At 53.7% G+C, this 16104-nt stretch overlaps 1 protein-coding gene across 1 annotated transcript; it reads left to right on the forward strand.

Moving 5' to 3' along the window:
* The first annotated feature begins 11445 nt into the window (after window positions 1–11445).
* Window positions 11446–15479, forward strand: LOC141976857 (leukocyte immunoglobulin-like receptor subfamily A member 6). The gene is made up of 4 exons (XM_074938022.1): window positions 11446–11476; window positions 12786–13076; window positions 13624–13914; window positions 15430–15479. Exons 1-4 carry the CDS (start codon window positions 11446–11448, stop codon window positions 15477–15479), a joined length of 663 nt encoding a protein of 220 aa, XP_074794123.1.
* Window positions 15480–16104: the final 625 nt, after the last annotated feature.

Consider the following 16104-nt stretch of genomic DNA (forward strand, 5'->3'; position numbering starts at 1 on the left):
CCACAGGGAGAGGAAAGGCCCCAAAAACTTTCTCGATCCTCACCCTTGTGTTACCGGGGCCAGATCCTCAGCTGGTGTAAACCAATATCCACTCCAATGGAGCAACAACGAGTTATGCCAACTACGGATCTGCCCCGTTAGCCTCAGGGGACACCTTTGTTCTGACAGCGATGAGTGCTGGAAATGCCACAACCTACGCTCCTTATAATAGCAGTGTGTCACAGTGCGTCCTGCAAACGACATTCTCCTCTCAGGGCCAGGGATACTTGGATTCTGACTTGATGCTCCTTCCTTCTCATGCACACCAGGTAAAATCCTTTAGCATCTTTCCTAGACTCACAGACGAGAGCGGCAGAGACAGCCTGTAGGCCAGAAACAGACCCCTTTCAACCAGTGTAGAATTTTTGCCTACACTATTATCCATCTGGTTTCTCATCCCATCATCCTCTATGGATTGTGGGCTGCTGGTGCAACAGTAGGTTTGTCTTAGTTCCCTTCTGATTGGTGGCTTCAGATCTGCTGGAGCTGGTGTGTGTAGCTACCGCCCAGGGAAGCCGGCTTTTCGGTTTGTTAGCTGACGCTGCTGAGTACAGACTTAGCCATGCTATTATTGTAGAGCATAGTAATTGCCAGACTGGATCTGCCCAGGGGCCCATCGAATCTGGGATCCCATCTCCAACAGTGGCCAGCAAACCCATACAGAAGGGCTGGCAGATTGGTTAGGGCACTAGCCCGGTAATCGGCAGACACAGGTTCAACTCCTTGCTTTGCTACTGGTTTCCTGTGTGACCTTAGACAATCCCTTAGCCTCTCTGTGCCTCAGTTTCCCCATCTGTACAATGGAGATAATAGCACTGCCCTATAGGGAAGTGGGAGGAGGGGGGTTGTGACTACAGACTGTCAGTGGTTCAGGCACTGCAATGATGGGGCCCATCTAAGTCCCTTAGTAGGGACAGGCACACGCACACCTGGGCAAGCCCCTTGTCTCTGCTGCTTCATCTCCCTTTGTAGCTCATTGCTCCCTTACGGGCAGATTCTTTCCAAGCCCAGCGACGCCGTGTGCTGCCTGCACTGGACCCCTCTGGTCCTGCCAGGTACATGTTGAAGAAGGTCTGCTGAAGACAGAATCTCACCCCGGGGTTTTGGTTCTTCCAGTAACAATTCTGCTCTGCGGTGCTACAGCTCCTTCCATGTGAGCATCTCAGGCCATGTCTACACTACCTGCCGGATAGGCGGGTAGTGCTCGATCTATCAGGGAACGATTTATCGTGTTTGGTGTAGACGCGATAAATCGATTCCCCGATTGCTCTGCTGTTGACTCCAGAACTCCACCAGGGCGAGAGGCGGAAGCGGAGTCAACAGGGGAGTGGCAGCCGTCGATCCTGAGCCACGAGGACACAAAGTAAGTGATTCTAAGTCGATCTAAGATATGTCGACTTCAGCTACGCTATTCACATAGCTGAAGTTACGTATCTTAGATCGATTTTTCCCCCCCACCAGTGTAGACCAGGCCTCAGAGAGGATGGGGACCTTTATTTAGAGCATTTTCCTAATTCGCTGAGGTGCTTTAATTCTATTGAATTTATATATCTATCCCCTTCCACCCCCTCTATCTATCTATGTCTCTCCTTTTCCCCCTCACTCTCAGATCCAGAGCATTTTCTGTTCCAAAATTTCAAAATTCATTGCAAGATGGAATTCTGAAATAAATTTGTTCGGGTTGATCAAATCTTTCTGATAAAATTGCAACAGTTTATTCCAGTTTGAACCTTCCAAAACTTTTTAGTTTTTGTTTTCTGTGGAAAAACAGTTAATTTCGTTTTCAAAAAAGTGATTTTGAAAGGAAAAAAACACAACGTTCCCTTCTGAGAATGTCAAAAGAAGACATATCATCATATCAAAATGCTTCATTTAGGGGGTTTTGTTTTTTCCTAAACAAAATTTCATCAAAATTGACACTTTCTGGAAACATTTCAATTGTGACCAAAAAAGGCCTTTTTTGCTGGAAAAAAAAGTTGAGATGAAAAATTTCCTTAAACGAATAATTCCTGTATAAAGCAGAAAGATTGTACATTCCTGGCTTCCTTTCCCATGTTGGGGAAGTTTGGAATTGCAACTACCTTGATACCTATTTTAGAATAATGATGCCCAACAACCCTGGTGATGGCCCTGGTTGACTCGGGATGTAGCCAAACACTTGCCCAAGCCAGCTTGGTAGAATGCCCAGACCTGGCGGGAATGTCTATCCACCTACAGTGCATCCCTGGGGAAGTGCAGCTGTATCCAACTGCCAGGGTGCAGCTGCAAGCCGTCCTGTATGAGGAACTTTGTCAAGTCGGCCTGGCTCCAAAGCTGGCCTACCCCATGATTTTGGGGCGTAACTGGTGGTGGTTCCATGAGGTCTTGCAAGAATGGAGCACCTGCCCCACAGATGTGAGAACAGAACCTGTGAAGAGGTTTACTGAGCTGCTGAAGACTTGAGGACCCAGGGGAAGGTCCCTCAGACCATCCCGGAACACCAGCTCAAGACCTCCCTGCTACAGGAACCTTGGAGGAAGGTGATCCAGAGTGGCTGGACGTCAACAGGGACTTCCTGAAGGAACAAAGGGAGGACCCAACCCTAAGCTGGGCTTGGGAACAAGTGGTGTATCCAGATCCAGGAGAGGGTAATCCCCCACAGTTACCGAAGGGGCCCCGATTCAAGGTCCAGGACAACCATCTGTACCAGATAACTAAGGACCTCCACCATATAGGAACACATCTGACCACTGGTGAGAGGTTTTTCGCAGGAGTGGGTGGGTGAGATTCTGTGGCTTGCGTTGTGCAGGAGGTCAGACTAGATGATCATAATGGTCCCTTCTGACCTTAATATCTCTGAATCTATGAATTGTTCGTCCCACGCAGGACTGAAGTTGGGAATGGGCGATACTTGATGATTACCTGTCCTGTTCATTCCCTCTGGGGCACCTGGCATTGTCTACTGTTGGAAGACAGGATACTGGGCTAGATGGACCTTTGGTCTGACCTAGTATGGCCATTCTTATGTTCCTATGTTTTGACAGGGCCTGTTGCATCCAGCCTACTCGGTGCCCTGGGTGGGACACTTGGGAAGGAAGAAAACTCTACAACAGGTGGCGCAAAGATTCTTTTGGCCCTACATACACCAGGGAGTCTGGGACTACTCTGCCTCCTGCCCAGAACGCCAGAGAGCTGGACCCAAGGGGATACCTAGGGCTCCCCTGCTTCTACTCCCCGTGGTTGGGGTGCCTTTTGAACACATTAGCATGGACCTAGTGGGACCCTTCAAGAAAAGCAAGTCAGGTTACCATTATATCCTTGTAGTTGTAGTCTATGCAATCAGGTATCCCCAGGCCATCCCTCTATGAACAGCGACAGCCCCCACCATCACCACCTAGCTCCTGAACACCTTTGCCAGGGTCAGAATACCTCGGTAGTTACTGACCGACCAGACAACCAATGTGTCACCAAGCTTAATATATATAAATCAGGTTCCAGCTAAAGTAAATTATCGCCTCAACAATAAGTCTGTCCTGCACAAAATACTGGGATAAAGTCTTGTTAAAAATTTGTTTTGGATTTTGCTCTTGTACAATTTGTGTCATTCAGGTATTTTGTTTTCACTACTTAAATTGTTTACCCCTCAGGTATGTTAAAGCACTTGGTTTTATACAAGGTAATAGGTCACTGTAAATGTGCAATGGACCCTGTAAGCCAAGTTATTTGCCACATGAAATCAGGAAACACAATGAAAACAAACTTTCCATGACACCACAGGTTTTCAGGGACAGTGAAAGGAATTAAGCTATCAAATGAAAAGTTGGTGAATGCCCATAACTTTGAAGTCCCATGATGTTGTACCAGGAAAGGGACGTGTCTTTGCAGGTACTCAGCAATGATGCAAGACCTTCAGAGGAGACCCCAGTCAAAACCAGCTCAGAGCACTATGTAGCTGACAGCCTTGTTCCTCCTCTGCAGCAGCCTAGATATTCTGGCAGTTGGGTCGGTGAACGACCTGGGCAACTAAAGGCAGACTCGCAAGCGCCAGTGTTTGATTGGAAGCTGAGAAAATGGACTTTTGTGCAGAACGCCAGATGTCTATAAGAACACCCTTTGGTGCACTGGTGTTATCTTCAGAGCAGTAGGCTCTTGTCCTCCAGATGGCAGTATCTGGGGAAGACTAATAATCAAAACGTGGGACAGTATCGCATTTATTGCCTGATAAAACTAACGGTGTCAACGTATATCTAGCCCAAGGTCCAGTGGGCTTCAACAGCAGCCATGGGAACTACAAGTTGTGGACTACATGTTGCAGCACACTGGGAGAATATCCTGGCTCCTGCCAGGATGTATCCTCTGCCCTGCCAGCAGGAAGAGTCAGCACTGACTGAAGCTGGGAGCACGAGGCCGGCAAGCAGAGAGGAGGTTACTGGACAGTCATCGTGTGTTTCTTTACAGAATAAAACCTTGTTCCCGGTGTTTTGTCTGCATGGGTCTGGTCTGAGGGCAATACAGGCTGACACACAACGCAGAGCACATGGAGGCCCAGTTTCCCAAAGTTGTGTAAAAAGTCACAAGGCAGACTTTCCCTCTCTGGAACAACCTCATACTGGGAATAAGCGAGGGGCTAGATATATACAGATTAGAAAAAAAAAATGTTTTTAAAAGGGGCAGATTGTAAAGGGCACACTCAGTGAAAATGTGACCATCTGCTGTAAATTAGTAGATGTAACCATAAAAAGAACAGGAGTACTTGTGGCACCTTAGAGACTTACAAATTTATTAGAGCATAAGCTTTCGTGGGCTACAGCCCACTTCATCAGATGCACAGACTGGAACGTATAAGAAGAAGATATTTATATACATACATGTAACCACGTCACCTTTAGTAACCTGGGAAAAGGTCTGTCTTCCAATCAATACCTGCAGGGTGGGAGGTGGCTACACCAGGTGTGGTGATGTGTACAGTACGTCTTCAATCAGTGCTGCGTACAGTACATGTGTTAAGCACCATCACGATCGATGTTAGGCCATAGCCTATAAGGTTAGTACTGGGAAAGGTCCTACTTTCAATCCAGGATTAGCAGTTGCTCAATTGTCTTGTTTTTAAAACCTGGATCAGGCAAAGCCCCTTGTTCAATTTTGTCAGTGGCACCGGGAGGAGCTCAGCTATGGGGTCTGTGACACTGCAGACTCTTGTTATCTTAACTAAGATGACGTCACAGCAAATCCTTACGTGTCCCTGTCGTGAGGCAGAGCGGCCTCCCTCCGAGCTTGACGGGGAGGAACTATCCCAAGACCCCCCGGTGGGTGGAGCCAAGCCAGCCCCACCCCCGAGCCGGAAACAACTTTTATAATATGTTACGCTGATGCCACTCTGTCTAATGCATGTTAAGAAGTGGGGGCGGCCTACTCTTTTTGATTACAGAATTATTTTGCTTTTGGGTCCATTAAAATCATAACACATTTGGGGGGGTGGGTAGAGACGCTTTTCTCCACTAGGTTTGTTTATAGGCAGCTGAAAGGAAAAATTCACCTGCTTTGCACAGAACATATACTGAAACCTAAAGGTGCCTCCTGCCCGCTTCCCTACCCAAACCCTATGGGCTTTTCCAAGTTCATAAGGACATAAGTGCGGCCGTACTGGGTCAGACCAAAGGTCCATCCAGCCCAGTATCCTGTCTGCCGACAGTGGCCAATGCCAGGTGCCCCAGAGGGAGTGAACCTGACAGGTAATGATCAAGTGATCTCTCTCCTGCCATCCATCTCCACCCTCTGACAAACAGAGGCTAGTGTCTTACTCATCCTGGCTAATAGTCATTAATGGACTTAACCTTCATGAATTTATCCAGTTCTCTTTTAAATCCTGTTATAGTCCTAGCCTTCACAACCTCCTCAGGCAAGGAGTTCCACAGGTTGACTGTGCGCTGTGTGAAGAAGAACTTCCTTTTATTTGTTTTAAACCTGCTGCCCAATAATTTCATTTGGTGGCCCCTAGTTCTTATAGTATAGGAACAAGTAAATAACTTTTCCTTATTCACTTTCTCCACATCACTCATGATTTTATAGACCTCTGTCATATCCCCCCTTAGTCTCCTCTTTTCCAAGCTGAAAAGTCCTAGCCTCTTTAATCTCTCCTCATATGGGACCCATTCCAAACCCCTAATCATTTTAGTTGCCCTTCTCTGAACCTTTTCTAATGCTAGTATATCTTTTTTGAGATGAGGAGACCACATCTGTATGCAGTATTCAAGATGTGGGCGTACCATGGATTTATATAAGGGCAATAAGATAGTCTCCGTCTTATTCTCTATCCCTTTTTTAATGATTTCTAACATCCCATTTGCTTTTTTGACTGCCGCTGCACACTGCGTGGACGTCTTCAGAGAACTATCCACGATGACTCCAAGATCTTTTTCCTGATTAGTTGTAGCTAAATTAGCCCCCATCATATTGTATGTATAGTTGGGGTTATTTTTTCCAATGTGCATTACTTTACATTTATCCACATTAAATTTCATTTGCCATTTTGTTGCCCAATCACTTAGTTTTGTGAGATCTTTTTGAAGTTCTTCACAGTCTGCTTTGGTCTTAACTATCTTGAGCAGTTTAGTATCGTCTGCAAACGTTGCCATCTCACTGTTTACCCCTTTACACCTCACTGTTTACCCATTGTCATCTAATTGCTGAGCAAAGAAAGAGAGAGTGGGCAGCAATTAGATCTAGCACCCGCCAGTTCATAGACATGACCAGGAACCATCGACAACGTACACCGATACGCTGCATTGTTTCCATGCACCCAGGCCTAATGACAGGCTGGGGGCAATTGGGGCACACCGGGAGGTCCCCCCAGAGCAAGGGTTCGGAGAGACCCAGGGCCCCAGGAGACTGAGAAGGTGACCGGCCGGCAGGTGCAGCCCCGCCATTTCAAACGCGGATCCCTGCCCCAGGTGGTACCTCTCCACCAGAGCCAGCGAGCTCCTCACAGAAGCTTCTCTCCAACAGCTCCTCCAGCACCAGCTGCTCTTCCCGCCCCAGCTCCATCCACGGCAGCAGCAATGGACTGTCGGTGTCCAGTCAGTACAGCTGACCGGACACTGCCAGGTCCCTTTTTTGACCAGACTTTCTGGTAGAAAACTGGGCACCTGGCAACCCTACCATACCCTGAGGCTTCTCATGACATTTTCTGTTAGATCTCACCCCCATATCCTGGGTCTTCTCATAACATTTCCCCGTGGGGCCGACACCCAAATTTTGGGGTTTCTAACTGAAATTTCGCCAGAGACTCATCCCCCAAATAATTCGGCATCTCATGAAATTTACCTGTGGGCCTCACCCCCATATCCTGTGGATTTTCATGGAATTTACCATTAGGTCTCACCCACAAATCCTGGGCCTTCTCAGGAAATTTCCCCATACACCTGTTCCCTGAATCCTGGGGCTTCTAATGAAGTTTCCCTGTAAGCCTGAACCCACAGGCTTCAGAGCCAAGGGGCCACACAGCTCCTGGCCCAGGCACTTTTAATCTCCTCCCCGGTTCCCCCCATGTCTGCTAAAGGCCCTGCGTAGCTGCTGCTGGACCCCCAATCCTGGGACCCCTCTGAGGGATCTGCTGTTCGGGGACCATGTGCTCATCAAGTGATTGGACCCAGAATGTCCCGGTGCCTGTGGGGACCATCTTCATCCACCAGATGGCAGGAGGAGCAGCAGCTCCATGCTCAGCGGCAGGCAGAGACAGAGCGGCAGCTGGTTCACGTCCCGGCTCCAGCCTCCTGGGGGGCTAGATGTGTTAGGTACCTGGCTGCCCCCCACCCTGCCATGTCCCCTCCCCCTCACTCCAGGACTGCCCCCCATGGACCGGTTTGGTTGTTGGGTGTATCTTCTAGGCTAATACGAAGCCTTACTTCAGCCAGCAGCTCTGCATATCCACACAGACTAATGTTTTAGCATAATAGAGATCTCTCAGGCAATGTGTCTTGTATTTTCCTAATAAAACAGGTTACTTTTTATATATCTGAATGATACATAAGACGGGTGAAAATTGGAATAACCCACATTTTTGTAAAACCCGGGATTTTTTCAGTAAAAATCAGTTTAAAGTGAGAATGAAGGGGCTTAGGTGTGTTATACTCACCACCAGGGCGCCTCCTTGCAGCCACGTCTGGGGATTAGCTCATATCCTGTCCGACGCCCCCTCCTTCGGTCTCTCACCCTGGGGTCTCGCACTCACTGTCTAGACCCCGGCTGCTCCCTTTGCATCACTCTGGGTGCCCCCTCTCTGGGGCTTGGCCTCTGGCCGGTCGCTCTGGTCCTCCCCATCTGGGGTATCAAACTCCCACTGGGTGACTGGTCCAGGCAGGCTTCTGCTCCTCTGCCCGCTCTGTGCCACTGCCCCCCTGGCTGGTAGGGGAACCCCGGCCCGCCTGCCACTCCAGGGTCCAGCCCAGAGACCTACAACCAGCAGCCAACCTGTGTCCCATCCTAAACCTGGGCTGCTTCCTCTCCATCAGGGTCTCTCTCCACCCTCCCCCGGGGCCCCTTCCCTCAGGGCCGGCATCCAGGGCATCTGTTCTCCTCGATTTCCCCCCTCCCCTCTCTAGACCGGGAGACCTTCACCCACCCACCCCTGCCTAGCTCCTGCTTTTCAGGCAGCTCAGCCTGCCTCGTGCCCAGCCCGGCATCACCATCAATTCAGAGCTGATCGGCCCCAACTCCCCCCCAGGTGCTGCCTGCCACGAGGTTCATGGGCCCTTTCTCTGGACTTGGGTCCTTAAAGAGACAGGGGGAGGGAAATTGGCTTCACCGTCGTGGCTGCCACCCCCTGTACCCTGGGCCCCCTGGGCCATCCGGACCCTGCTCCGCAGAGGCGTCCTGAGCAGAGCGGCCGGAGAGAGGGACCCCGATGCCATCGCCCCTCCCCCAGCTGTACCCCCAACCCGGGAGGAAATGGGGTTGGACTTTAACAGCAGCCGTGGCGACGCCGGCTCCAGCCCAGCTCCGCCGGCTCCTCTGCCCCCAAGGACAGTCGCTAGCATCTCCAGGGCCAGTGGGGAGACACCCAAACCCAGGGGATTTTCCGGCTAGAGGCTCGCTCCAGGGAATGGGGCCGGGACTGGAACAAACCCCTCATTTCACACCGTGCCTGCCATGGCTCCCCTGGTTCCTGCTCTGCTGGGTCTGTCACAGCCGGTCCCAGGGGTCAATGGGGGGTTTACCGTGGGGCTGAGCAGGCTGCAGGCTCTGGACCCCGCCTGGCCTGTGTTTAACCCTGTTCAGTGTGGGGCAGGGGCTGGGGCGTGTTCGCACCTTGGGCCCTTTATTGTGTCTCCATGAACAAAACAGGGTGCAGAGGGATTTAGCCCCTGGCACTTCTGGGCCCCCTATGGTGGGTGTTTGGGGGGAACTGGATGCGGGGAGCCTGGAGTTTGAGGGAAGTTGGTTGGGAGGGGGGCTGAGGGGAGAGGGGCCAGGATGGAGTTTGAGAGCAGCCAGGCTCCCCTCCTCAGAAGGTCAGAGCTGGGGGGCAGGATTTGGGGGGGGCTGAGGAGTGAGGGGGGAGCTGGTGCCCCCAAGTTTCCCCTGGACTCCCATTTCTACCCCCAGCAGCCGCCCCTTTCACTGCCCCCTGCTCAGCCTCACCCCAGCTCCAGCCCCCTCAGGTTCCCCATTTTTTCTGTCCCCTCACTTCCCCCCCCACACGCATTCCTCCCTGCCCCACATTCTGTGCCCCATAATGCCCCCAACCCCATAGTCACCCCTCCCTGCCCCATAGACAGTCCAGGGGGGCAGGATTGTTCCCCACCCCGAGGCTGAGGCGTCGGCCATCTTAGCCAGGGGGCAGCCTAGCCTGCGAGGGCTGCAGGGGGTGACGGGGTGGCCATGTTAACTGAGGGCAGCTGCGGTCCCTTCCCTTGGAGAGCAATGGGAGATGGCGGCCATAGCTAGTGGGGGGCTGGCTGTGAGAGGGGGCAGGACAGAGATGCTGGGGGGTTGGGGAGGAAGGGGCCAGTGGTCTGTGAGGGGACACGGGCCAGGGGGCACAATGCGGGGAGGAGGGGTGTGGGGTGACACAGGCTAAGCTGGGAGACTCGGGGAGTCAGGCCGGGGGGCGGAGGGGGACAGGCTGGGGGGTGGGGGGAATGACCCTGCTTTGCAATGAGCCTGCTGCTCGTCTCCCTCCTGCTCCGGTGCCAGGGGCAAAGGCTCCCGGGGGTCTGGTGAGCAGGGGGATCGGGGTCCTGGGACTAGGGGGCTGAGTGAAGGAGGCTCATTGGGACCCGTCGGCTGGGAAGCTGAAGCACCTTTAATGCAGCCCCGGCCTGGCCCAGCACTGTGTGTGTGTGGGGGGAGGCGATCCCCAAGATGGTGACACAAGGAGTCCGGGCCCCAGCTCCACCCCCTGGCTCTAACCACTAGTCCCCACTCCCCTGCCAGAGCCCAGAACTGATTCAAACTTTCCTGACCCCCAGCTTCCTCCTGCCCTCTAGCCAATGGCGTATAAACAAAGCCTGTGTCACGTCCCTCTCTAGGGGCCTGGGCACATAACCACTGACAGTGTCTCCTCCAGCTTGGGGGCAGGGTCTCTGCAGGGGCATTAGAAGGTCCCTGGGTCTCTCCCGGCTGGGTGCACAGGATGGAATTTCTCTTGCTCCAGTTTTTCTTTGAACCTGGTTTATTTAATTCCCACACTGAGAAAAGACCCTTTGAACCAGGCGTTACAGCATAAAGCCGTCCTCCCTGCTCAGTTATGGTGCAAGGGGCAGCAAACCCAGGTGTTCCCCATCGCGCCCGCTCCTCACACGGTGCCAGGGCAGGTGTTGTGCGCGTGGGCAGGTTGGCAGGCTGAGTGGGAAGGCTGCAGAGTCAAACCCTCCAGCACCGGGAAATGCCACAGATACAGTTTTCTGAACAACCTAAACTCCGCCCCCTCATGCACATGCATTACGATGCCAGCCTTTAATTGCATGATCACGTATTAATTTTACCTACATGGGTCACCGGTGAGGTTTGATTCCAGAATGTAAGAAAGGACAGGATGGGAGGGGGGAATCTGCATGGAAATCGTGGTCAGTTGAAAATTGAAGACTAGACCCTGTGGTCTCCTGGCTCCCAGCCTGTTGCACCTTCCCCAAGGCTGCAGGATAAATTGAGGGTGACCTGTCCCTGCTCCCCACAGACACAAACAAGCTGCGAGCTGCATGGTGATTGGCCAGGCTGAAGGTCTCAGGGTTTCCTCGGTTTTGCAGTGACTGCTGCTTACTTTAGCTGCGTTAGATTTCGCCTGCAGATTAGAGATAAGGTGTGATGGATGTAGGAAGAGATGAGACATCCTCAACTTCCTCCAGCTGCAGCCACTGGCTGAGTTCTTTATTTGGGGCTTGGTGGAGCCAGGCAGTGCGATGTTGGTGGCCCCCTCACTGCCCCATCATGGTATCTGCTCTCACCGTCCTCTTCATAGGTAAGTATTGGAGACAGCCAGGGCGTGTGCCTGTGAGGGAGGATCTGAGACCAGGCCATGTGCCCTTGGGGAGAATCTGAGACCAGAGTGTAGGATCCAGTCACTCTGGGATCTGGTCCCTAACAAGCTGTCTCCTCTCTAGGCTGCTGGCTGGCCAGGCAGAGCAAAGTGTCCAGCGGTGAGTATCTGTGCTGCTCAACGCTAAGTGTTAAGGATGGGGGCAGGGGTGGGGAGGTGGAGGGGAAAAGAGCAGCTGAGACCTGAACCTTCCCCCAAAACTCAGTCAGGGTTGACTCTGGATTAACCCCAGCGGACTGAGATCAGAACCCAGCCCTGCCCCCAGTGCAGTCAGGAGTGACTCCGGATTGACCCCGGGGGCTGAGACCAGAACCCGACTCACAGGTTCCATGTAGATCAGGAGTTTCAAACTTCGAGCCGCGGCTCCCTGCCTGCCTGCCCTGCCCCCGCGCCACTCCAGGAAGCGGCCGGGCACAGGGGTCTGTGTGTAGCCCTGGCCGCTCCTCCAGGTACCTCCCCCGTTGGCCGAGTCTGCTTCGGGGGAGGTACCTGGAGGAGCGGCCAGGGCAACACACAGACCCCTGTGCCCCCCCCCCACCCAGGTCCCGGCCACTTCCCGGAGTGGTGCAGGGGCAGGGCAGGCAGGCAGGGAGCCTGCCCTGCCCCCGGTGCATGCCGGGCCGGACCCGCCCCCCCAACGCCTCCTGCAGCCGAACCCCTGCCCTGACACGCCTGCCGCACCCTGCACCCCTCCTGCACCCCAACCCCCTGCCCTAAGCCCCCTGCCGCACCCCTCCTGCACCCCAACCCCCTGTCGTGAGCTCCCTGCTGCACCCCACACCCCTCTTGCACCCCAACCCCCTGCCCTGACCCCCTGCTCCACCCTGCACCCCAACGCCCTGCCCTGAGCCCCCGACACACCCCTCACCCCTCCTGCACCCCCTGGGGGCAGGGAGGGAGCGGAGTTCGGGTGGGGATTTCGGGGAAGGGGTTGGAATGAGGGCAGGGAAGGGGTGGGAAGAGGCGGGGTAGGGGCGGGGCCTCATGGATGGGGTGGAGTGGGGGCGGGGCCAGGGCAGCGGGTGTGCGGTCAGTGGTGCGGCCCTCGGGCCAATGTACTAGTCCTTATGTGGCCCTCGTGGTCATTTGCGTTTGAGACCCCTGCTGTAGATGCAGTGAGGTGTCTGTTATCTGTGGTGCTGTCCCTGGAGCTGGGCACTGAGGGCAGGTTACAGACACATGGGGAGGGGTTTGTGTCTCCCCATCCACTCCTGTTTGAGTGTGAACGCAGAGCTCCCTGCGCCCGGACCCTCCATCTCCGTCAGCCCCAGCGGGGTGATCGTCCCGAGGGCAGCCGTCACCATCCGCTGTCAGTGTCGGTGCGAGGCCAGGAGGTTATTTCTGTATAAAGATGGAATCCAAATCCAGGAGCTGGACGCTGCTGGGGATGGGGGTGAATTCACCATCCCCAGCGCCAGACGGGAAGACGCAGGGTTCTACCACTGCAGATCTCGCTCCAGATCAGAGCCGGAGCCGGAGCCGGAGCCGGAGCCCCATGATTACCTGCGGATTGTTGTAGCAGGTGAGGGTCCTGGGGAGCAGGGACAGAGTCACAGGGGGGGTTCCCAGCCGCTGTAGATTCAGGGCTGATGCAGGGGGGGATCCCTGCCCCCAGGGGTCCTTGGGGTGTCCCTTACTTCCCCGTGCTTCCATTTCCCCTTGTATGAATCATCCTCCCTGCACCTTGTGTCTGGTTAGAGAGTCGGGGTTGGCTTTAGGGTGGGGGCTTTTTCTCACTGTGCCTGTGGAGCTCCCAGCACCTCTGACTGCCAGGCCCCCCAGCTCTAACCACTAGACGCCACTCCCTTCCCAGAGCTAGGGACAGAACCCAGGCGTCCTGGCTCCCAGGCTCGGGGGGACTATTAAGTGGATAGACAGGTACAGAGGGTGCTCTGGATTTAGGTCCTCAGGCAGTTTCGGTCGTAGCTCCCAGGAATCTCTGGGATCTCAGATAGGTGCCTCTGGCTGGGTTTTCTCCCAGGGGCCCGGGGTCTGGGACCGTGCGGCGAGGACGGGGCGCAGTGACTGTGTCGGGGCCTGTCTCACGGCCTGTCTCCTTCTCACTGCAGAGCCCAGCTACCCCAAACCCACCATTTCCCTGAGCCCCAGCAGGGGAGTCGCCCTGGGACGAAATGTGACCATCCGGTGTGAGTGTCGATGCCAGAAAGCGACGTTCCTCATGTATAAACTTGGAAACCCGGACGTACGGCACTGGGCAGAGACTGCTGGGGGCGTGGCTGAGTTTACCATCCACAACGTGAGCCGGAGACACACAGGGAGCTACAGCTGCCAATATGGCCCCAAATCGGACCCCTCCATCTGGTCGCATCCCAGCGACCCCATGGAGCTGATGGTAGCAGGTGAGGGGCCCGGCTCAGTATTTCCGCCCTGTGACAGGGTTCCCGGGGTGGGTCTATGGAACCGCTGGACCCTCTGTCCCACCAACCTGGGGTATCCCTCCCAACTGTGATACTGATGTCAAGCTACAAACCTCTGGCAGGTCCTGCACTTACCCAGCCATCCATAGCCAGGGACACACCCACCGGAGTTACATGAATGATCTCCCAGGCTCTCACAAACCATTAATAGGGACGCGCCAGTCAAGTCCCTCCCAGATCCCCAGCCTGGTACCGTCCTGCACTGGTCAGAAGCCTGGCCAGTGTCTGTTCATTACCCAGTCCGCCCCTCCCTCGATGGGGAGAGGATACGCACCAGCCTTTGTAACCTGAGCTGAGATTTCCCAGGTTTCAGAGTAGCAGCCCTGTTAGTCTGTATCTGCAAAAAGAACAGGATTACTTGTGGTCTCTAAGGTGCCACAAGTACTCCTGTTCTTTTTGAGATTTCCCAGGCACTTCAACCGAAACACACTGTTTGAGCTCAAATAGAAAAGAGATTTATTAACTCCAGAGAGATGGAGTTGAAGTGATTATAACTAGCAAGCGTAGAGATCAGGGTCAGTTACTTAAGAAACAAAAATAAACTGGCAGTCTGAGTTCTACAAACTAACCAGAATTTGAATCAAGCAGCGTCTCCCTCGGTAGCTGGTACCCACAGGTCACAGATCTTCAGTACACAGACTGGAACTGCCTTCCGGCCGGGACCACCCTCTCCAGTTCAAAGTCTTTGTCCTCCAGACCATAGGTGCCAACTTCTCCTGGCGCTGATGGATGCTCGACCCCTCCCGCCCCTGCCCTGCCCCCATTCCAACCCCTTCCCCAAAGTCCCAGCCCCAACTCCGCCCCCTCCCTGCCCCTATTGGACTCCCTCCCCAAATTCCCACCCCGCCTCTTCCCCTGAGTGCGCCGTGTTCCCGCTCCTACCCGCTCCCTCCCACAACTTGTTACTCTGCGAAACAGCTGTTTTGCGGCAGCAAGCACGGGGAGTAGAAGCAGGGACGCGGTGCGCTCAGGGGAGGAGGCGGAGGTGAGGTGAGCTGGGCCGGGGGGGGCCAGGAGCTGGCGGTGGGTGCAGAGCACCCACCAATTTTTTCCCGTGGGTCCTGGAGCACCCACAGAGTCAGCATCTATGCTCAAGATGTGTTTCCAGGTGTTGAGTTGTGGGGGGAGTGAGGCCAAGGGATGTTGTCACTTCCCCTCTTTTATATTTTCTGCCAGCTTGCTGGAAAGATCTTTGCTGTGCCCCGGGGATCAGGCAGTCCCCATTGGTCAAGCAATCTCCATTGGACACAGTCGCTGGGATAGGTTTCAGAGTAGCAGCCGTGTTAGTCTGTATTCGCAAAAATAAAAGGAGTACTTGTGGCACCTTAGAGACTAACCAATTTATTTGAGCATAAGCTTTCGTGAGCTACAGCTCACTTCTTTCCTCGATGGGTGTGGATGAGCCCTTGACACTGGCTGGCTGGTCCTCTGTTGCAGTTGAAAGGTTGGCTGTGGGCGTCTCCCAGTCTCACAACACATTTCAGTAGCACACCCAGCAATGCTTCATAACTTCCCATACCAGGGTAGCACGTACAATCCAACAAGATATTCATGTTTAACAGATCAAGACTTTTAAAATGATGCCTCACAAGGCAGACCTTGTACCCAACCTGTCATAACTCCAGCCTAGTGGTGAATACAGGGGCTCCAGGGTGCTATCTTGAGGTACAGATTGTCACTCTATGGTATCAACGCAGCGCGGCCAGGGGCTGGGCAGGAGGCCTGGGAGGTGTGAGGAACAGACTGTGAACTTTCATTCCCATGCAAAGGCGGCTGTTTGTGGTGTCCCCGTGCCCACAGGGTGGGGTAACTAGTTTCCTTTCACCTTCCCCCTTTTTACTTATTTTTTATTAGTTGCTATGTAATACATTGTAGGTACTCTGAACTCTATGTAATGATCAGTGAGTCAGGGAAGTGACCTGCCTTAAGCGACCACGACAAGACTGGGGGTCGAACCATCATACCCAGACTCACGCTATACAGGGCGTAGCAACTTATCCTACAAGTCCCCTGCTTTTCCATATCTGTCCTGCAAGAGCCTGATGCTCCACTCAGCTTACACCTGTGAAAATCAGGGTGATAAACATAGCACAGTCAGAGATTGGTTTCAGC

This window comes from Natator depressus, chromosome 23 (genome assembly GCF_965152275.1).
Source record: "Natator depressus isolate rNatDep1 chromosome 23, rNatDep2.hap1, whole genome shotgun sequence".
NCBI lineage: Eukaryota > Metazoa > Chordata > Testudines > Cheloniidae > Natator > Natator depressus.